Source organism: Falco punctatus, assembly GCF_963210335.1.
Source record: "Falco punctatus genome assembly, chromosome: 1".
NCBI classification, from domain to species: domain Eukaryota; kingdom Metazoa; phylum Chordata; class Aves; order Falconiformes; family Falconidae; genus Falco; species Falco punctatus.
The window spans coordinates 57,536,081-57,559,860 of NC_137580.1; the positions used below are offsets into that span (position 1 = coordinate 57,536,081).

Sequence of the window (23,780 nt, forward strand, 5' to 3'; positions counted from 1 at the left end):
TTATCAGAAGCCAGTGATCTGAAAATGAGACTTTCTTCAAAACAGCTTGCCTCAAATTAATATTTTAGGTGGGTAAACACAGTGTTTAATAGAAAGTGTATTTTTTTTTTGTTTCTTAGAGGAGAAAATAAAAGGTGTATATAATATATCTTTAATGTTGTTTTAAAGGTTTAATGTCTCTGTTTTAAGGTAATATTATGTTTACATAAGATTCCTAAATTGAGTATAATTTTTCATTCTGTTGCTTCTAGTTAATATCTCTCAGAGGACATTTTTTTTACTTGAGAACAAGTTGGGTTTACCATCAAACAGTTTAAAGTTCTTTGGCTTTCCATGGTATCCTTAGGTGTTAAATACAGGAGAGTTCACAGTCATAGCTGTTAATTTAATAGGGTATTGGAAACTGGTATTTTCTCAGAGTTGGGTCATGTTCAGTTTGCAGTGGCAATGTGTGGGTTGAACCCCTGATTCAGTAAATAGCTGTGGGAATTCAGTCCTTTTCCTTCCCTTTTCCTGCACATCCCCCATTAGCAGCACCTTGTGTCAGAGTAGATTTTTTTTCCAGTCTCTTGATTTCATAGCAGCGGCCCCGTTACCCATGAGCAGCTTGCTCATACTGCACTTACATGACTTTGGGGCATTTCTAACTCAATCCAGGTGTCTTAGAGCTGTCGGCAGGGTTATTGTTCCTGAAAACAATGTGTCTAGATATAAAGAACTAAGAACCGTGAATGCACGAAGAAAATGTGACAGACCCTCGTTGTTTTATGTTTACATGTATTTCCAGCTAATACACACCATTTTTTCTTAAATCATTAACCAAGCCAACTGTTTTCCTGGAATATAGGTCCCTCTCTGCTCTTCAAAAAGCACAGTATGAATTTCACTTTGCATTACCATTTGTATTCCCAGTCATGTATGTTTACAATCTGACCTACCCACAAAGACATCGGCATTAAAAAAACCCTGAAGTTGTCCTATAGGCTGTCATACCTATATGTTCATTAATTACAATATTATTCATAATATCAATATGTTCATTAATTATGATATAATATGGACATGAATTAACTCAGTATTTATTGTAAAGCTAAGTAAATTTTATTTTATTCCTCAAACTAAATTTTAACTACATTAAAAAAAATTTAACTCTTACACCTTAAACACTAGGAAATGAGTCTGAATGCGTCACTATGACCATTTCTGGAAAAAAACCAAAACTTTTAACTGCTTTCACAATTTTGTAAAAATAAGCAGTTGCATGGCCAGTTGAAAGGAGCCAGTAGCATTACCCTCGAGTCAGTTGCTACTAACGTGCGTGAACACAGAGAAGGGGCTTGTGAAAATGTGCCTCAGCTCTAAAAGCTGGTAAAGCTCTACCAAAAATCCCGGCCCTGAATATTTTTGTCTTTCCCCAAACTAGCAGGCATGTTCATAGTCCCAAGTAAATACACAATTCAGACCTTTCCAGGGGTTTGTTCCTACTAAAGTTGTTTGGAACACATCTACATGAAAAAGAAATGTGTAAATGAAAAGTAATTTGATTAGCTTAATGAAAATTAAGCTGATATGTACAAGCCTGGGGAAATCGAATGTAATATTCCAACGCGTCCACAAATCTCTTCCTCCTGGCGATTCAAGAAGAAACCCTGACTTGCCCACTGTTTGCTGGACGCTGGAAGACTTGTTTGTTTTCCCCATGCTGGACTCCTCGTTCCGCGGCCCTTGGTGAGGACCTCGTTCAGCCTGTGGGCGCTGCAGGGTGCACACGCAGCGGGCTCCCCCCCGCCAGACACGCAGCCAGGCTTTCTGACCTGCAACCAGAGTAAGGTATCGCTGTAGCCTCTTCAGTGAGACAATAGCACTATAAATATCTCTTAATTTTTTCCGTTTGGTCACTTATTAAATTCTTTGTAAAAATCAACAAATGACGCTTGGATTTTAATCTCAAGGCAATAAATGGGACAATTTGCATCTTGTTGCTATTTCGGGCTCTTGCCTCGGCTCTGTTCGTATGGGTTTGCCCTAGTTCAGCTAAGCCAATGCAGGTTTGGACACAGATATGCTCATATTGGACACAGTTTACTCGTATTCTCAGTACTTCATATTGATACCTGTATTCAATACTTCAGGTATTTTCTTTGCTGATGTAGGAACTGGACATAAACCACCAGCACCAGACAAAAGTTTTGAGGCTTCTTTGAGCACCTGCATGAGAACCTGAACCAAGGAACACCAGGGAGTCTTGTATATGAATGACCTTGGCCAGGGCACAGATTTCCAGTTCATAAGACCGCGAAGGGAATTATTGTTTCCAATTGATGAGGAAAATAAAACAACTAGTATTTTTATTTAGCCAAAATCAAGCAATATAGCAAAACCAGAAATCCTTAACTGTTCAGGTAATAAAATGTGATGAAAAATAAATGAAATCTTGACTCTAACAGCTATTGAGAGAGCTGCTGGAGAGTAGGCGATAATCCCTTGGAGACACCATTTGTATGTATTTACTCCAGATACATGAAAACAGTGTAATACTTAAGGAATCAGACGTTAACAACCATGATTTAAAGCGTTTGTTTCTGTTTGTTCTCTTTAATGTTAACGAATACCTGTTACTATGCTACTTATATATTACTGTTTTAATACTGCTTGTTTACTCATTTTTACTAAGTTACTGTTACTTTTCTTGATTGAGCAATACAAAATTTCCTGAGATTTTAATATACATGGCAGAATGGTACTACGTAGTTTCAACGTGCAGTCAGCGTGTCTTCTGTTTAGCAGAAGCATGGCTTTGCAAAACTAAAAAGCAAGTCTTGTGTGAGCTACTTTCATAATGCAGTACCACAGTAAACAAAGGATGTATGAGAAAGACATTGCACAGTTATCTGATATAAAGGATAGTCAATCAAATATAATTTTCACTTATTATTGAAACAAGACAAAAATCCTAAGATTAAAGAGAAATGGAGAGTTTGATAGATTTCTTTTGCCAGAACTCAAAGTACTTTATTCAGGATTAAAAATCCATAGCATATGTAACCTTTGTGGTGGTGGTTTGCCAGTTCCTCAGTGAGGATGTAGGACTCTGTTTTCAGGATATGCAATCTTGGCGTGAAGAGCTTCTAAACCCAAAAATTTTCAATTCATTCCTTATACAGAATGCTGTACATTCCTGTCTACTCTCTCTATAAAGCTAATGCCAAAATAATTTTGTTTGGCTTAATTCTGTGGTTTAAATATAACTGTTAATCTTAACTATCTTAGGATAACTAGTATTTTAAAACAGCGTAACGGATACATGAAAGGGTGAATTTGGTTGCAGTAGCTGATGCTTAAACATCAACAGTGGATTATGAACCACGTCTAAATCATCTCCTAAATAAGCCATTCTAAGTAGGAGATGTTCCTGCTGGTACAGTGTCATGCAGTTAGTGTCTATGGCTACGAGCTCGCGTTGAAGAGCTGTGGTTTTCAGGTTCCCCTGAAGATTTCACGAAGGACTGTGTTTGTTTTTCCTCTCTCACCCTCTGCGTGCTAGATAGCGTGCAGCTGCCAGCTGACTTCGAAGCCACGCTGCGGTGTGACGCCTGAACGAGGAGCCCCTTTGGCACGTGCTCGCTGTGTGGGAGCAGCCGGGGGGCGGCCGTGCCGGCGTGGCAGCTCTGCCCAGCAGCCACCCACCAGCGCTGCCAGCTTCTTGGCAGCTTGGTGTGAAAGCCCCGTCTGGAGAAGGGCAGGCTCTGTGCCTGCCAGGGGGCGGCTCCCAAGATCGCTGTGATCTACTGGATCAGTGGAGTGAATCAGGAGCGAGTAAATGGCAAGCACCTGCTGCTGGGTAAGGTTTGAATTTTGAAATTTGTATTGTGCATGCGGCGATACAGCAGGCAGTAACATCTGGTTCAGTCAGGGCAGACCTCAGCCTACAGCTGGTGTGCGTGACGGGTAGGGTGAAAACACATCTCCCTTTGTGTGTCTTAGAGCATTAAAGCTGTTCCTTGCTCTGAAATACCTGAGCTTGCTGATGTGCCTGGCCGACACAGCACTGCTGCTGAACGCTCAACGCGCGCATACACAAGAAGTAACACTTAGAAGTTCAGTTCAGTGCAGGGTTTATGCAAGATTCTAGCATCTCCTTTGGAAGTGCCACTGCTTTTGAACAATCTGGATGTCAAAGACAACGGGAAAAACATCCATTCCCACGCTAGCATTTTTTTTACCCTTCATCAGCAGAGAAAAATACTGTATTGTAATTAAAATGATTTAGATGTGTGTTTTCTTGACAAGCACAAGCTTGAGCCTTGTGCTCTCTGCACACGAAGATGTCTCAGTCTCCACTCATGGCTATTAGTTACCTGGGTTTTAGTTCATTTGGCAGGGCTTTTGTTTTTTTCAACAGCTTTAAGAATATAAGATTCACCATAATTGTCACCCTGTCCCTACACTGGCTAGTGATCCTTCTGGGAGGAGATCCTTCACCGGTACGCCCTCCTGTCCTTCTCTGACCACAGCCGAGAAGCTTCCTGACACAAAGGTTGCGTATGGATCACACAAATCCAGATGTTTCACAGCCACCCAGCCTCTGTGCAGATCGTGCCTTTTGGAGCCATCTTGCTTCCATCATATCCAGTGGCAAGAATAGCCATGATGGAATCGTAGTGTACAAAGAAGTGCTTCTTCGCTGTTTCCTTTAAAACTGGTTTCACTGAGTGCCAACTAGTTGTAATATCAGAAAAACCCAACAGCAATCACTCCTTCCTTATTCATATTTCACGCTGTTAGAGATGTCATATTACTCATCTTGAATTGTTTTCAACCTGGAAAGTGAGTTACTTAATCTCTTCTGAAGAAACCATTTTGTATCTCTTATCACTGTTTTTTAATTTTTTCCCCTCCTTTTTCTGTCTTGGCTCTGTTTTAGACTTTCTGAGGTGCATTGGAAGCACCACAATACGCAAGATGAGGGCATGCCACAGAATTGCTCTGTAGTATAAATGTATTTTTTCCTCAGTTTTTTCCTAGGAATTGTTAATGTCCTACTTGTCTTTCGGATGTCATAGACCACTGATCTTATGTGTTGCAACCATGCAAAATGACTCCCAGATCTCTGTACTGAGAATGTCAAGAGTAACTTAAAACAAACTGTGTGATGCAGTTAGTATTTTTCCCCATGACAATGAAGCTTATGACTCAGACTCAGTATTGAGATATTTTCCTAGCTCTATCGTTTTGTCATCAAGAAACTAAAGTCATGTTTTCCTTTGTCAGATTATCTGTTAATATGTGGACCAGATGCCCCCCAGCATGTCCCCAGAATGCCTCTTAAGCCTTCTAGATTTTAAACTGGCTTTGTGAAGTCTCATTTATTTCTTGAGAACCTAATTTTCTTGAGAGACTTAACAGAAAAAAAAAAAAGAAAAAATAACCCTCCAAATCCATACCAATGCATGTGCATGGCATGGAGTGTATCCCTTTGTTCCCACATTCACTCTTGCAAAAAAAACATTAATAGATCTGTAAAGCATAACATCCTGCTGTGAAAGCGGTGATGATTCTTCGTAATATGTCACAGGTATACTTACGGCACTGTAGGACTTTACAAATCCACCTATTTTAGAGGCAATTCCTCAAATGAAGTACACACTTGGGAAAATAGTACACCTTACAAAAGCTAAGTCTGTAAGTACTAGTGGCTTAGCATTTCTGAGATGTGGAACTCCTGCAATGCTGATGTCAGAAGTGGGATTCACTTTTTTTTGGTGCTTTCAAATAGAGCTCCGGTGTGTGATGCCAAAAATGAGTCGGGTGAGTGGGACAAATTACAGCAGCTCTTTCAAAAAGATTACAAAAGCTCTTTCAAAAAAATTACAAAAGCAGCTCTTTCACTGGCAGAAATTGTCATGAGGAAGAAGCTGCTGCTCCCAAATCAGCACTGCTGTCAGAGGTACCAGCGTGACGCCTTCATACCTACCACCTGGCCTGGTCCAGCATTTCTTGTCGTAACTCCTGCCCCAGAGCAGCCCACCCTCCCCATTCGCTGTCATTGCACAGCATGCCGTGTTCTCTCATTCTCTCAAAACGTAATAAAGTAAGCTCCAAATCTTATTTTTGTTAGGGATTTAGAAAAACTTGGATAGTAAGCGTTCATCTCCCTTTCACTCCTAGTTTTAAAAGAGAATTATATACCAGCTGGCTTGCCTAAAGTCCAATTACTAAGTTAGGATTAAAACAGGAATGTGCTTTGTTTTCAACATACAATTGCTTTTTCTTCTAAAACACAACTTTTTTCTTTTTTTTTTTTTTTAATTTGGATTGAATACAGTATTTGTAAAATTATTTCAAATAGCTAATATAAAAGTCCCAGGACAATCTATTGCAGTTGTTTGAGGTTAATGTCATTACAGCTTTCCTCTTTTACTCTGACCCTTTTTTTATTCATAATTTCATGAAGTGGATTGAGGTTTACATACACCTACTCCCTTTGAATGCATTACGGCTGAAGAATGTATTTCGTTTCTTGATTTTAGCAAGTACACGGACTTAACCAAGCTGTGATATGCCTAAGCACAGTTAAACTCACTCATCTCTGGGTGACAAAAGTAAGCTCTACTTTCCAGACATAAATTAATAGGAAGCTATATATATTCATTGGAATTTTTTTAGCCTTTTTGTAACATATTCCTGCCAAAAGGGAATGTATATCCTATTATCAGTACAAGAAAATACTAAGAAAAGTTTTAGCACTATATAAAACAACGCTTGATCCTTTGTAAGGTCAATTATTTTTCCTCCTGGAGATCTCTTCCCCTCTTATTCCAGACTGAAATAATGATTACAAAAGCAACCAATTACCACAAATCTTTCCGTATTATTTAGTAATACACCCCTAAATTCAATGTATTTAACTTGTGCTTCAATTAAAACCAAATTCTTTAACCAACTTTATGGAATGCATAACAGTAGTGGTCAACATAGGTTAGCTCATTAAATTGTACATAATTACTATGGAACAGCTGTAGTAACTTACAGTTCTTAGAGCATTTTTTGTTAATCATCAGGAGCTTATCTACCCAAGCAGAAAAATCACGAAGGTCTGGTGGTGAGAGCACCTTTTGCATAAAGTAATAAAGTCAAACAACCAGCGTGCATTTAAACGTTCCTTTCTGCATCATGCAGCACAACTACTAACACCCCAACACCTGCTTTCTTATAGAACTCCTGTGAGCCATAAGGCACTTTTTCTTATTTCTTTGTCAAATCTTAAGAAGCTTAAGTTTAACTAGGTCCTATAAGCCATCCAATGCTAAAAAAATCCAGCATCTGTCCAATTCCACCCCTAGAACACATACCCAGCTACCAGGAAAATTCCAACATCCCTGTAAGTCACAGCACAATGAAAGCCAGTTGGCTCCAATTCTAGCAAATTAACACGGTACAGAATGTGTTGTGAGTCTTTCCTATCCTTTTGTAGCTGGTGCTTTTGGGATACTCAGTTAACTTAAATCTTACATTATTTAAAATTTTTGAAGTTATATTTAAAAAATATTGAAACATCTTTACTACCTCATTATAAAGGCTCGTAGCCCCGCTGCACGCTTGACTAGGTTGTTGGTTGAGCAAAGTGGGAGAAATTATATTGCAAAAAAAAAATAACAAGCTTGCCTGTTATTTCTTCAATCAAGGAGTATATGTGGAGCCTGACACCTCACAGGCTTAAAAAATTATTTGGCCATAAATCCTCTGAAATACAGAAAAATGCTTTGAAAGACCTTCTAAAGAATGCTTTGCCCATTAGCTGTGCTCGTTTTTCCTTTGGTATGCACAAATTTAGTGCTAATACAGTTTAGATTCACAAACAGCCTTTTTTTCATAACAGTATCACAGTAACTCATGAACTTAGATCCACACAATTAGCTAATCAGAGTATTGCCTCTTGCAAAGTATGGAAATAAATATAGGAAAAAAAAGACAATTTTTATATAACAGTACGTTTATTACAGCAAATAGGAAGCTTGAACAAAATTACATTTAGAGCAAATTTAAGTAGCTTGTAACCCGAGGAGGTAACACTGACCACAAAAGCAACCTGTGAGAGTCTGACATGAAAGGTCCCCTGTCACATGCATCACGTAATGGCTTGCCTCAGATAACCCGGGCCTGACTATAACCTTGGTGCAGTTTGTTGCTGTTATCTTGACAGCAGATGTCAGATGTAGGGAAAGTAGCTAAGACATGTCATCATTCGAGTTTTGCTGGCTATCACAGGACACCTGTGACAATTACATTTTCTTCACAAAGGAGGTCCACTTCTTTGTGGTTGTGTAACCCTCTCTGCCTGTAGCCCCTGTTGAAGACTCACCAAGGCTTACCTGCTGGTACACCAAGCATCCAGCTCTGACACGGCCCAGCTGTTTACCCTTGACTCAGACTGCTAAGAAAGAGCTAAGCAAGAAGTCTGTAAAAAGGTAAAAAGTGTAAAATTAAAGCCCCTGTTGAGACAGGGGTTCTTAGTAGTTCAAGAATTCAAGAGGGCAAAACCCATTTGTAAAGGTATAAAATCTTAAAGGAAAAAAGCCAGGGAGGCTAGTTAGTCTAACCTTTCTCCTTCTGCCTGGTGGCTGCCTGGCTAGTAAAGACTCTCTTACCAGGGTGGTAGTTAGCCTAATAGCTTCTTAAATCCAGAATGTCTTTTGTGTGTAGTAACCATTTAACATTTAACAGTTCCTTTATAAGTTTACATGCTATGTATCCTGCTTGCAGAATCTCTTTGTGCCCGGGTAAACATGCCCAAAGCAGCTAGTTCAAAAGAGAGGTACTAACCACAGGCATAGTACAAAACCAAACAGACCCACCTACCCACCACCCCAAGAAAACAGCTGACAGTGAAGCCCAAACTTGTCAGTAGCTGTACATTTGATTTGCATGTGAACACCATCACTGCACTTAGGGGAAATGTCTGCTTTTGATTTCCTGAGATATTTCATGGAAGTTTGTGTATCATGCTGCTTGTAGAAAGCATGTGTGATCTAGTTCTAGCCTTGGATTGTGTGCAGACCATAAACTGTTCCAAAATATTTTATCTTCTTGTTCACTGTGAATGTGGCATGTGCTTTTGATATCCCTGGCAAAGTGGACCCTTCTGTAAAATTGGCCAGTTAAAAGTTGGTTCAGCATAGGAACTGCAGTGTGACAATACCCTAATGAACTTTTAGCTTAGTACTCTTAAAACGCTCCATAAACAAGGAGCCATCTCCAAGACTGAAGAGCTGCTAAACTGTGGAAAATCATTTAAGCATCCTCACACTCTTTCCTTCTGACATAGAAGACAAACATTCTAGCATATGCCATTTTGCTTGCTACACAAACTATTGCTGGCATCCAAGTACAATAGACAAATTTCATTTTTCAGCACTAAGAGAAAAATTGCACTGAAGGGAGGAAAATAAACCAAAACATGCTGAGAAGAGAGAGAAAAGGAAAAATCAAAAAGTGCGTAACAAGAAACTGGCATTTATTATGAACAGAACTACATAACATTATGCAACTGCTTCAAATAAGGCAATTTACACCACACCGAAGACATTGATTCTTCTCTACAGAATAAAGTCGTGAAAGAAGATGCTGATCCATAAGATCTTTATCATCTTCACTACATCTGTAATGGAATGAAACGACCCATTATTTAGCTGAATGGTACCTTGCTTTTGACATGAAATGTGCAGCTTCTTGGTGATTTCTGTGAGAACTCTGCAAAGTCCCTGAGGATAAAAGACATTACTCTTGGACTCATCAACAGGAGATAATTTTATGTGGGTGGTCTGCCTAGGCAGTGCCAAAGCTCACACTTTATGCTTAGCATGGATAGCATAGCATGCTAAATTCAGATTTTTTATTAAGACACAGAAGGGGTTATGAGGTTTATTATTTTCACTTTTTAACAATACAGGAAACAACACAACGCTTATGGTAATTTCTTTTCCTAAGTTTCTGAAACCTGTCCATCAAAACTGATTTCTGACAAATTCAAAATGATCACACTGGCCCAAACATGTTGGCTTTTTCCTTCCAGCAATTAAAATTCGAAAGAAATACACTTGTCTCACGTTTGTTTTCAGACTAAGTTTCTGACTAAGCTTTCTAGCCCTTTCAAAAAAGGCACAGGAAGACCTAAGTGGCTGGTAAAAAGTGCAGCAATCAAGTTCTTTGATGAACACGTGAGCTGAACAGGGAACAGGTTCCACAGCAGAAATTCCAGGACCCACCGCAGGAGGAAAACAGAAGGGCCTCTGGCATCCTGCATTTTTCCCTTCATACAGCTGCAAGACTCCTTTGTATTTGGGACAATTTGGAATATATTTAAAAGCTAATTGGTACTTGTACACCAGAAAAAATACTGTCAGTTCACAGAAGGCTGAAAAAGGGAAAAAGTTGAAAAAGAACATGTGTTTGGATTTCAGGTTCAGCAGGCTCCAGCTCTGATAGACAGTGGTGGTAAATCCCACCATCAACATTTTATTCCACTACACAGGTAATTGCTACTAAGCGTTGGTCCTCAATTAAATATGCTTTGGGGTTCTTATTTGAAATAGGTGAGGACACTAGCCTACATAGGCAAACATTTATTTAAAAGAAAATCTTCAAAAGCACTTAATCAATACAGTCATGCAAGGGCTTAATTAAGCTTACAGCTGCTAAAGGATTTAGGATGTCATTCATTCACAGTTACCTAAGCCTGGCTCTCTCCTTCATGCTGGCACTAGCAAGTTACCCCTCAGAAAGGTTTCCTGTCCCCCCTCCCATCTCCTTACCGGTCTGATACCCATCTAAAGCAGGGGGATCTGGAGGTCTCTACAGCTGGTACAGAGAAGCACTGCCCCTTTTGGCAGCAACTTTATTAGGTGAGCCTAAGCCAAAGTGCATTTTCTGCTAGTGGCTGAGCACTTGCAGCTCAATATAAAATGCTCAAGCAGTGGCAAAGTTGATTAAAACCAGGAATTTATTCTAATGGCTTCTTTCAGGATAATCCTTACTGCCATAACATATTGTTGCATAGTAAAAATTGATCAAAATCTCTCCTAAGTAAAGAGGTTCTGCTAGGCTGCTCCTCCTTCTAGACTGTCTGCAGTCATGCACTTTAGAGCAAGAAAAGGACCATCATCAATATCCTTGTCTAAACTCCTGCATAATATATGCCAGAGAGACTCAATCCAACAATTTCTGCATCACACTTCTGTTCAGAGCTACAGTTAGAGCCATAACAAACTCGCATGGCAGGATTTCAAACAGGCCTTCTGCTCTCCTCTCTTGCAGAAAGCCAAGCTACTTGCAAACACTTTCACACATTCTCCTGCCTGTGAGAAATGTAGGCCAGCTTACCACAAGCAGAAAGTGTGAAAATGCTTTTAAAAAGCCCAGCTGCTGGCCTGTTTTCCACAGACAAAGAGTGCAAGTGCTTTTAAACACTCCCCTGCCTTCCACACTGTAAACCCTCTGTTTTCACAAAGGGAATTTTTCCCTTTCTGGGGTGAAACCATCACATCAGCCATCTCCCCTGCCCCACCATGTAGCTGCTCTAGCACCACTATTATATTACCCTCACGAAGGCTCTAGCTAAACCATAGTACTGGATGCAAAAAATAACCCCACCAGATAAACAAACCCACCCCCCAACTGTGTCTGCTTTTAGATTCTCAATATTTCTATGACTTATCCATAATCACTTGATTCTTTAGTAAAAAAGTTGGAAATTGAAAGGAGCTATATTTGGTTTTGTACAAGTAGTCAATCCAAATTAATTTCGATTAGGTGAATAACCAATACTTTGCTACAGCTAAAGCAGAAATTCCTCCAAAATTGGGGGTTTAAAATTAGCATAAAATTATGTAAAGTAAAAATGAAGAAACAAATTTAATTAGAAACCACAGATAGAGAATATTTCCTTGAATAATGCTCAGGTTTTAATCCATGATTAAAATCCATGGTTTTCACTACATTGTTCAAAGGTTTCAGGTAAGAATACCACCCAACAAGGAAAATAAAATAAGAATTTACTTTAAATTTCAAGGTTGCCTACCTGGGTCTAAGATGCTGAAGGAACTGAACCTTCTTTCTCATTCGACTGCAGTTTTGCCTCATATTCTTTGCTAGTATGATGACAATGCCTACAATATTGAAAACAGATAAAATTTTCAAGAATTTTACAGGATTTCTTCTAATACAACCATATGGCATTCTTGCAAATGTTCTTGAACAAGTAATCTCTTGCCTGTATTCTCCAATTCTTATACCTGCTTTATGGGACAAACTGTAAAAAATGGCATCTAAAAGTCTCAGCCAATAAAACCTCATTAATATTATTAACTACCATCTCTAGCAATCGCCATTTTCTGAGCGGGAAGAGAGTTCTTGCCACCGCAGCTATCAATAACGAGCAAACAGAGTTACGAGCAAGGTATGAAATACAAGAGAGTGACAAACGGCCACTTTGCGTAACGTCAAGTGAGGAAAGTAATAGCTTTGTTATGTGGGGGAAGAATGGAAGAGAGATGTGAACAATGAAGAAGCTTCCCATTGCCAGTCCAGCATTTCTGTAGGCACAGAAGCTCACGTTGGTCTGGAGGAAAGATGTGGAAAGAGAGGAGAATGATTTTGTGGGTAGGATTTTTGGAAATGTATTTTGCACGTGAAAGGTGCAGATGAGAAGCCATATTGAGAATGAAAAGCGGTACTGGCAGTTGAAGGAGGAGCTTGGAAGGAAGTCGAGAGACTGATTTGACAGGGGGGAGTGCTTTATGTGAAGTTCATAAAACAATGACTGAAACATGGCTGTGCCAGGTGACAGGACGTAACCACTGAGATCTATCATATGGTTAGACTTGCCAGGTGGAAAAAATGCCCTCAGTTTGTGCTCTTCATGGTTTGGCATGAGAGCATGAGGTTGGGCAAAGCCACAGCGGAGGAGGCTGGGATGTGGGTTGAGATTGAAACTGTTGTTAAAATATGAGGATAGTGTAAAAAAAAATCTGCAGCATATTTGGCCTGATATATGGTACAAAGAAAGACACAAAGGGCCAAAGTGATGTCATGGATGATGGTTAAACACTCTAGAGGCACAATACTAGCTGAAAAGAGAGCTAGTAACTGCTGTCCCATTACACTTAGAAGTACAATAATTTAATTTAACTAATGGATTTCCTAACAACAGGTATTACACCAAGTTTAATTTGCATTTTCTGAAGAATATTTAGTAGTTGCTAATACTGTCATGTACAGCCTAAGAATATGAGTAATACTTCATGACCTGGTCACTGAATTTAAATTTGTAGTTTTGCTGCATATAATTTTTACTGTGTTTTAGACTTTCATTCTAGGATTAATAATTTAAATAACCACAAACCTTTTTTGTTGTGGACCAAATGGTACAATACCAATTTTCTGGAACTTTTTTTGGCATTCTCCTATGTATGACATCTTTCCAATGGCAAAACCTAAGACACCAGCAACTATAAAGACAGATAAAAAACCACTGTTAGTACAAGGGCTTAAATTAGGAGTCTGCAATTGGCTCCATTTTAATCATATGACAAATTATATGTAGCATGTCTTCTCAAAACACGTCACAAACACATAGAAGTTATACAGGGATTACACAGATGATTTCAGTAACTACTGAAAACTGGCTACTATCATAAGATATAGCAACTGGTCCAAGACAATGTATACTGGAAAAGGATACCATATTCAGCTGGAATGGTAAGATTTCAGATTCAGACAAACAGATTATAGAGATAGCTCACAGTGGAATTAACTCACAACGTCAGCACTGATTTCTCTTGCCCTTGTGTACACACCATGGTATATTTCTAATGATCGCAGTTTTAACACTATCTTCTCTGGGCTTCTAAGAAGCTAGAACATCGGCCTCCCATACCATCGCGTTGGGACTTTCACTCATTACAGAGTCAGAATAAAAACAGTGCTTCAATATCCCCATTTTTCTGTTGAACTCTGCTGAAGAGAGAATCAACTTCATTTCTTGCCATTTAAGAGACACCTTACTGTACTGTACAGTTTCTGTGCTTTATTTGTTTTCTTTATCAATTCATCATCATGAATTAGACAGTTACAATCAATCAAATGAACATATAAAAAGGAACATAGTATTTTATATATTATACTACGATGACTCCTTGATATCATAAATTGTGTGATCTGCTAAGCATGGCTGATCAATGAGGCTGACATTATTTATAAAACAAAGATGAGATTTGAGTTTTTACTAATTTGAGAGGCTATATTAAGTAAACATAAGCTGCTACTGAAAATGTTTACATTAAAAGAACCTTGTTTCATAGACTTATTTTTAAACATAGCAGAATTCTCATTTCCTAAAGCACTGTGGTAATATCTCATACATTTAAAAAAAAGAAGAGTTTGAAAAGAAATTCAGAGAGATGCATCTGAGGTCTGCATACTGCCTGTAAATAACCTTTCCATTCCTTTTAGAATTGAGTACAACTTACTTGCCATCTTAGGTAATGCACCAAATCTTGGGGTTGCTGACAAAATACCTATGATTAAAAGAAATAGTCAGAAAGCTTATTCACTTGAGGAACTCACCAGTACTCAAAACCAAGACAGTATTTTTTCTACAAGTTTTTGCATTTCTGAAGGTGAAGACTGTATGAAAAGTCCACTAACTCAGATTTAGGAACATCAGGGCACTTCCCATTCTGCTAGTTCTTAGTGCATCTGTTTTAGGGCAGTTCTAGAGTAATAGAAGGAAAAAAATCTGGACTTTGCTGGATTCAGTTCAGGCAGGGGTTCAGAGTGTAAATCAACATGAAAGCAGCATGGCTGCGAGGGATGACACCAGCAGCACTGCAGAAGGAGATGGTGCTTATGTTTCAGCACAAACCAACCCTGCAAATATAACAGCGAACTGAAATCTCTTACTCAGGGTCCAGCTCCTTGTGCTGTGAGAAGCAGGCCCAGAATATTCTTCAGTAGTTTTCTGTGGCTATGGATTAAACTAGTATTAAACTGTACCGCTGGTATCCAGCCTCCTCCTCTGGAGAGATTATACATTTTGCCTTTAAGAGGAGAATACAGTGTGCTGAACAAGAAAACCAAAAGATTACCTTTAGCTTTTCCCATCAAAATCCACCTTCCCCCAGTTAAGACCAGGAGGTGAAACCAGTATGCCTCTGAGAGCCTGTGTGCCTGGCAGAGGAGTGCCGTGCTTTGGAGGAGGGCTCCACACAGCAAGATTACCACGGCAAAGGGATGGGAACACTGGCTGCACTGTTACATGCATTCAGACAGTATTAATGAGGCTCAGAAGCTCCAGCTTCTTCTAGAGGCAGCGTACTGCATGCAATCATCAGAAAGGAGTGTTTAGACAGAGGAGCATTCAGTCTACGCTAAGTGCGAGGGCCTTCGCCCACTGGCATCTATGCAATTTTAAATCGTGTCTCTCCGAGAAGGGAGGAGTAAAATTGTTGTTTGTTTCTAAACAGCTCCGCCTTCCCGCCCAGTTGTTGACACCAGTCATGATTATTTAATATAGGCATTTGTTATTTCACGGCTGATCAGAAACATCCAAGTACAATGGAAAGAAACTGAGAAGAGTACTCGGTGCCAGAGGCTGCAATGTTAGCAACTGAAACAACCCCAGTGCCCTTCCTGTCACTGCTCACCCTTTTTCAAATGGGTAATCCTTTGTCTTCCTTCACACACTCTCCCTTGCTCCTTCCCTCCCTGTCCTCCTGCAAGCTCATAGGTCAAGAATGCAATAGGGAACCCACATCAGCCTCTTGTGGTATAGCACAGCTTTTAGGTTTTCTACTCTAGTCCTCCCTATCATCTTAGAAAAACAAAAAAGAATGCGATGAGGAGGAAACATGGCAACGGTGCCTGAAACAAAACAAGGGGCTTGCAACCACACACAGTGAGAAAAGGCTGAGCCATTTCCACTTTCTCCATTTGCTGTCTCCCACCACCCATCTCTTATAGCCCCTGGATTCTTTTCTGCTTCTTTCTTCAGGCCCTGTGATTTTCCTCCTACCTGCCCCTGCTGTAACTCACTGCTGATGCAGGGTGAAGGACTGTCTTATTTGCTCCTGTGGGATACACCATCTTAGTGGTCTTCAGGGTGGATGCCCTTCACCCTTTACCCAAAACACTAACCTCAACTTTACTATTAGTCAAGACCCCCCAAAGGGCAACACAAGGCACAATGTGTAGAACCAGGCTCATCCATCACATAAACAGAATACAATTATCTTTTGTGTTAGCCTGAGATCACAAGCCATCTCTATAAAAAGCCCTCTGTCTCCTCATTTTGGTAGTATTCCTTGTCCCTTTGCACCAAAGCTGTATTCATACTGATATATGGTCACTGTAAAAACATTGCCAGCATTTTCCAAATAAACCAACAGTTCGAACTAGAGTACCTGATTTTGATGCCCTTGCTCAAGTTGTACAATGCTCTGCCCTACAAGCGGACCCAGTGAAGACTCTACACAAATACATGTGATCGTGGTGACAGACTCTAGCCACCAGTCTTTGAATTTGTGAATTTTCTTTTCAGTTAATGTCCTTTCAAATGAATGACTGTGGCAATGCACACATAATGATCAGACCACTATAACAATGATGGCGATGAGTGAAAGGAATATTGATCTTGAAAAACAGCAGGCTTTAGGAAAACTTGCATTTCAGTAGTAATTGCAGAGTCTCAACTTCGCAACTGTCTCAAACCACAACAATAACTTAGGACCATCATGTATGTTTATATTTACCTTTTGAGACTAGTCCCTGGGTGACAAGCATGCTCCCAAGAGACAAAGGAAGAGCTGTAAAAATAAAAAGGAGGAGAATATACAGTATCAGCCAAAATTTGTTATCTATTTGTTAAATACGTTACTCTTTTATATGTCAAATATTTTATATGTTAAATGGTTTATATGCTTATAATAAACATATTACTCATCTTCTAAACATTAACTTTACATACTGTCTTAATCACCTATTCTATCTGCTCATTCAGATTATTGTATTTTCAAAGGCAAGGACGGCTTCACACAGTGCCAGACATCAGGCATGCTGCAGCATCTGGAGCTAATGCATTACATATTTTTATAAAATAATAGCTTCCATAATCTGAATATCTCTTCTCAGTACTGCAACACTAGTAATGACAGCAGCTCCAATTAAATGCTGAAACCCTTTTTAATCTTCTCATTTCAGAAAACGTGTAATTTAGATACAGACTGACATGGTGGACTTAAAAGGCACCAAAACACTGAGTAACTAATTTTTCAGATGTTCTAACACCTGAAAGATTTTACAAATCCAAGACACATAGCCATGACTGCCTTTCATTCAAAGGCAAGAATAAGTATGTAATAAAATTATTTGACTACAAGAATAGAACCAACTCCATGAGTGTAAAAGTAAATTCATACTAAACAAAAGCTTAATTCAACCACCTTTACCTACAATGATTACGCAAATAATACAGTTAACCCTGTAATAACATATTGCTCAACTTAAAATAAAGTGACAGAGTTAATTCACAATAATACTCCAACAAACCCCAATGTATTACAATAAATGGCACGGCATTTTCCAGCCAGTTTTACATAAATATATAAAGAAGTCATTCTCAGTGTGATAAGAACACATTTGGATCACTCACCTCTGTACCAGAAACTTTCCTTTTTGCATTCTTCACGGATCCTTACAATTTCTTCAGAGTTGTGAATTTTTGAGATGGGACAATAGAACATTGGCTGAAAGGATAAACCTGGGTTAGCTTATTGAATTTCATCTCACAGGAAGAAAAAAAAATAAATCCATTAAAGACAACAAATTATTTAAGAAACAAATAAAATACAATGCAAAACCCAACAACCAAGCAGAACTCCTTGTTCTGTTGTTAGCAGTGTGATGAAATAACACCCCAACACAGAAAGAACTACATAGGCTTTAAGTTAAAACCACTCATCCTGTTGGTTTGTACTTTCCTAAAATAGCTCAGCTGCTGCTTACACCAGAAGTATATTGCTTTATTTCTGTTAGCCATTTCATTCTCATAAGCTACATCATCTTCTGGTAAAGAAATTACAGGAAATAAAGGCAGAGTGGTAGTTTCTAAAAACAAAGTTCTGCCCCATACAGAAGTCAATTTAATTACAGTCAGAGCAGATTTTGCAAGTATTCAGAAAAAGGGTCAACACAAATTGTCAGATTCCCCTAACTAGCCTAACTTTCTCTCTGAGCAGTTTAAATACATTCATGGCATTAACTGAACTCAACCATACTGGCTTCACCTTCATAATAATTAGTTTGCCAACAGGCTTCTTTTAGGCTAATGGTAACTCTTTATTTTTAAATTTTGATTGTGAAAAAAAAGACAGTATTCTCTCTTGCATTCTACTGTCCAGGGCATCGCCATGAGGATATAAGTAGATTATTTTTCTTTATGAGATGACTTGGTTATCAGTGTTAGCACTTGTAGTACCATTATCGGACATCTGAAATATACGGGTGTACTGATTTTGGCTGGGAAAGAGTTATTCTCCATAGTAGCTGGTATGGTGCCGCATTTCAGGTTTGTGACCAAACCAGTGTTGACTGGAATGTTTTAGTTATTGCTGAGCCGTGCTTACACAGCGTCAGCCTTTTCTGTTTCTCAGGCTGCCCCCCCAGTGAATTGGTAGGGGACGCAGCTAGAGCAGCTGACCCCAACTGACCCAAGGGATACCCCATACTGTATGACATTGCGTTCAGCAATAAAAGCTGGGGGAAAGAAGGAGTCATCATTAAGTTAAAATTAATGGAAATTTTAACATTTTTCTGCAAAAACATCACATCTACAAACATACTTATTCTTGAAAGCAAAACCAGACTTCATAGAACAAGCAGTGCCTTGTGAAAAAGAGCACACTAGTCTATTACAGGATTCTACCTCATTTTATGGCTGACTGATCCATGATTTTGTAACCATAATAATAAAATGCATTTACTGGCTGCAGCCACGCATTTCACATTTTAGCTAATTAATATCTCGGTCCTTCTTCAAGCACTGCTCCCACTAAAGTTAATGGTGGTGCTGCTTGGGTAAACAGTACAGAACTGACTCCACTCCAGACCGTAGAGAACCACTCCAAACTGGTTTCACAGCAAGGTCACAGCAAATACAATAAAATCCAAACAAGCTGAGTGAAAGATAAGGAAATTAGTGTCAGAGCCCTAAGTGGACCAGCAGGCTTTGCAGCCTTTCTGCCCCCATACACGCCCTGCCAGGGGTTTAGTTGCTTGGGCTCAAAGTCAGCTGTAATATGGCACAGTTGTGTAACACTAAATGAGATTGCTGTAAAAACAGCAAAGCTGGGGGAAAGATCTGCAAGAAGCTTTTGCCCAGGGCCTCTGCCCCTCGGCTCAGGACCTGCATTTAAGCTCGGGCCCTCACCCTAACTGTGTTGTAGGTATGCCTGCACCCGGCTTTTTGCCACGATGATCCCTACCTTGCTTTGCTAACTTGACCTCCTGCCTTGCTATCAGACGTGCCTTATTCCCACGGCCTTGCAGGGCAATCACTGGACTGACTGATGGTTGGCTGACTCCGTTGGTTAACATCACCAGATCTGCTCTGCTCCTCTTTTTGGGGTACTGTGGAACTATGTTCTTTGTCCCGGAGTGAAGTTACAACCCCTGCCCACTTTGCTGTCACTGGTGGCTCCCAGGTCACCTTTCCTTGCGGATCAGTCCACTTTTGCAGCTCTCTGGCAGTGCCTGGTTAGCACCAAGGTCATACCACATTTAAATTCCTTAATTTCTCCACCAGAGGGGAATGCCTTTCTCCTGCACAGCTGGAGGGCAGGTTCTTGTGCAATACTCTTCCCCTCTCCCATTCTGAATACATATCCATGTGCATGCACAACTCAATGGGGACATTTATTATCCAGTTACACTGGACTAGTACTCAGACACTAGGGCTCTGCCAGCTCATAACTAGTTTAACTAGCATAGCGTAAATCAGAGCCCACTATCTTAAGACTCAAAAGCTCCTAGCCGCCTGAGTGTAGTGAACCAGGAAGAATAACACATAGCCTTTTCTTCTCTCCATTTATACGCTTAAGCTAACAGACATCTGTTTCTCTCTTCAGTAAGAGCCACCAATGCAAAACCTCAGTTATTCACTAGCAATAGCATCAAAATAAAAGGGAGGAAACCCAACTTACCCATCCAGTTTGCTCCAGTGGAGATGTCTGACTTTCCTGTTGGGTTGTTTCGGAAGACATTGCCTCTTCCCTTGTATCCTGCTGCCGATCTTGGTCAGCAGAAATGATGTGTTTTATGCTTGGCTACCTCTTTCTGCTAGGTACAAAGGTAAAAAGCCAAAGTACCATATTGATACTGTAGGTTCAGTGTTCACCTAGAAATAATAATGACCAAGCTGAGATGAGTATTTTTTTCAGACAAGAGCATTCAGTCACTTGATTATATACAGTTTAAAGCACAGTGTTACCACTTAGTAGCAATACAGAGTTGTGTGTAGCCTAATTCAAACAGGGAAGTTGGTAAATACAATTAGATGCTGGATCATAATGTAGCACAGAGCTCTCAATCATAAAAAAATGGGAACAAATATGAGCAAGTAATCCAAAACCTGTCTAATTTTTATTGTATTGCAGGTGAAAAATTTAGCTTCTTCAGCATGCCGTCCAGAATCACTGTACTGCTTCTGTCCTCATTACTGTCATCTGAAGTTTTCATTCCACAGGACCCACAATGCAAGCCTATCGCAAACCACATCTGTGTTTCCAATAAACACAATCCAGTTACAAACATGCTTTTAAAAAAAAGAAATCTATAATAGACTCCAAAGAGCTTAGACTTGCAGTCTTCCATGCCTGAGAATTCTGCTGCTAGGGAAAACCAAGAAGGAATCCTATTTAGTTCTGGAGTAATTCAAACATCTAAACTGTGATTTTTACCTAGTACTTTGCTACATGGTCTGGCACTTTATTAATATACAGGGCACTGCTGCTTTTCAAAAAGTACCTCCTGAGGAGGGTGGCACTGAGTATGGCTGAAGTGACCATGAAGGACAGAGTTAAACAGGAAACATATGCAACAATAATAACCCGTATGCTTTTGGCATTCTTAATATTACTGTATAAACCACTTCCTGCACTTATTTTGGGGTCAGTTACACAGCTATAAAGTTCAAGCAACGTCTGCTTCACACACACTGGATATTCAGACAGCAATGCTTTTCTAAGTAATGGAACAGAAGCAACATGACCTCCTTTCCCCTTGGTAAAAAGACTCCATTAATTGCATTCACACCAATCTGCACTTCATTTTCAGTCACTCTCAAAAAACGACAGAGCACTGTGTCTTTGAAAAAAAATAAGTTTGAAAATCCACATCAAGTTGGGAAAGCCTACAGCTCTTCACTGTCTGCTTTACCCTGACTAACTAAAAGCAATTCAATTTTCTATCAGTCTGTTGTCACTTAATGCAAAGGACATAAAAGATGAGAAAATGCCTAATTACAACTATCAAAGACACATTTTATTCCTCTCATCTGCTTTCTTATTCTTATCTGCTCACAATGCCTACCTGTGCAGATGACTGCATAAAAATGTCACTGGAAAGCACTACTGAATGATGTGGTTTCTAACTGCTGCAACAGATTTTACATGCTCATCTTTTTAATGGGGATAAAAAAGCTGAGTCACTGAAGAAAATAAGTAAAATTCTAAAACGTTAAGCAGTAAAAATTAGGTTATAAAAATTTGCGGCTTGCCATTAACCTCCTGCATTGTCTTCAGCATACATTTCGCTAGAATTACAAGTTATTTAGCTATACTTCTGCTTCAGCATAACAAAGAATTCCAAAAGTACATAGCCCTTTAAGCACCTTCCTGGTACCCCTCCACTTGGGATGAAAGTTGAAAGCTATACTGGCAAGAACGAAGCAAAGAGACAGAGTTGAGGTCATCAAAATATTATTTAATTGAATTATTAGTATTAGCACACATGCCGCCTCCTATCTGAGCAATGTAAAAGTGTTACAGTATTTTGGGGCATTGTGTCTTGGAAAGACGACCATCACCTAAAAAGATAGCTTTATTTGTACTGACCTACTGAAGAAACAGCTTTCTGGCATATTTTTACTGTAACATTTATTACTGTTCTCAACCTAACTATGCAATTGTTAGTGTAACAATTCACTGTATATTCTCTTAGCTGCCTTGGGAAGAATTCCCCAATGATGTTATTCTTCTGTTTAACTGAAATACCTATATAACACATGATTAAATCAATGTGGTTTGCAAGGATCAAATATTCAAAAACCTTCTTCCTATTATACAAGAACTATTATGGAGCATTTACTCATTTACAGAAAAAAAGTCTAATATAAGACTCCTGAAAGAACTCATAGTTTTGATTCTTCTAACTGGTTGATAAAGAAGCAGTATGTGAGAAGATAGCTAAGTTTTCAGATGTGAGAATTGCCAACTTCATATACTGTTTTCAATAAGAAGCCTCCTTCCAACTAGTAACGGCGACCACATAATTTCTAAGATTACTTGGGGGAGAAGGCGGTAGCCAAGATTGCATGTTGACTGGGATCTACAGTGGAGACATGGCGCATTTGCCCAGGGCAGGTGCCAGTGGAGCACAGTGATCACCGAGACAGCCCAGGACTTCAGAGCAGCCCTTCAAGGCCTGTGTGTCCATTGTGAGGACAAGGGTAAGAATCACTACGATGTTCCACACGTTATCTTCTGAACTGGCTCTTTTATCTTCAGTCCAGGCCCTTATTTTGAAGGAGAGTCAACAGAGCAGCTGCCGTAGGTTTTCCACGAAACGTGCCTGACCAACAGCTGGGTGGACACCACCAAGCGGTGAATGGCCGCGGCACCTGCCCAGACCCCTCCGGGCAGACCCCTCCCGGGCAGACCCGACCCCTCCGGGCCACAACAGGGGGCTGCTTTGTACTTGCCGCTTGCTCTAGGGCCAAGGCTGTGGCTGGCGACGTGCCAAACGCCGGGAGGTCTGGGCTTCCCGGCAGGGCAAGGTAGTTGCCATCAGGCCCAAGGCTCCAGCCAGCAGCGCTCTTCCCCTCTGACCCGGGCACCGGGGCCGTTCCCAGCCCGCCTCCGTGCCCCGGCGCCGGGCGAAGGCCTGCGGGGAAGGGGAGAGGGCAGGGTGCGGGGCGCTGGTGGGGCAGGCCCCTTACGAGCCGCCGCCTGCCCCGAGCCGGCCGCCGAGCGCCCCACCAGCCCCGGCCTCGCCCCCGCCGTGACGCCGAGAAATCCGGCACGGCTGAGCTCAGCGCCCCGGCGCGGAAAGGGGGAAAGCGGGGCGCCAGGCCAGCCCGGCCCAGCCCAGCCCAGCCGCGGCCGGGCCCGCAGCGCCAGCCCCGGCAGCCCTGAGGAGCGGGGTGGCCGGGCGGCACCGAGGGAGCCGCCGCCGGGGCAGGGCCGCCCCGCTGCCCGCGCCGCCGCTTGCCGCTGGGCTCCACCACCATCTCCTGGCCGCCGGCGGCAGGGACGGGCGGGGCAGCCGCCCACGGCCCCCGCGGGGCCCCGGCTGCCCGGCACGGAGCCGGCGGGGCAGGGGTGCGGAGGGGCCCTGCCGGCGAAGCGCCGCCCGCCCGGGGCCGCAGGGCGGCCCGCCGCGCCCCGGCCTGCCGACACCTACTACGGACCGCGCAGCTCACGCCTCCCCCCGAGCAGCTCCGGGAGAAAACC

The 23,780-nt window shown here is 40.9% G+C and overlaps 1 protein-coding gene across 4 annotated transcripts; it reads right to left on the bottom strand.

Annotated features, from left to right (window-relative positions):
• Window positions 1–9,493: 9,493 nt before the first annotated feature.
• On the bottom strand, window positions 9,494–22,933 carry OCIAD2 (OCIA domain containing 2). 4 transcript variants are annotated; one of them, XM_080404655.1, is made up of 7 exons: window positions 20,253–22,933; window positions 17,705–17,798; window positions 16,806–16,859; window positions 14,526–14,573; window positions 13,400–13,505; window positions 12,077–12,164; window positions 9,494–9,761 (listed from the first exon to the last, which is right to left on the bottom strand). In XM_080404655.1, the coding sequence occupies exons 1-6, from the start codon at window positions 20,310–20,312 to the stop codon at window positions 12,083–12,085; spliced, it is 444 nt and encodes a 147-aa protein (XP_080260781.1). In that variant the 5' UTR covers window positions 20,313–22,933; the 3' UTR covers window positions 9,494–9,761; window positions 12,077–12,082. The 4 variants fall into 4 exon arrangements, with proteins under 4 accessions (XP_080260781.1, XP_080260780.1, XP_080260782.1 ...); XM_080404654.1 differs by having other exon boundaries at window positions 9,494–9,658; window positions 20,253–22,932; XM_080404656.1 differs by lacking the exon at window positions 20,253–22,933 and adding an exon at window positions 18,058–18,111 and having other exon boundaries at window positions 9,494–9,658.
• Between the last annotated feature and the right edge of the window lie 847 nt (window positions 22,934–23,780).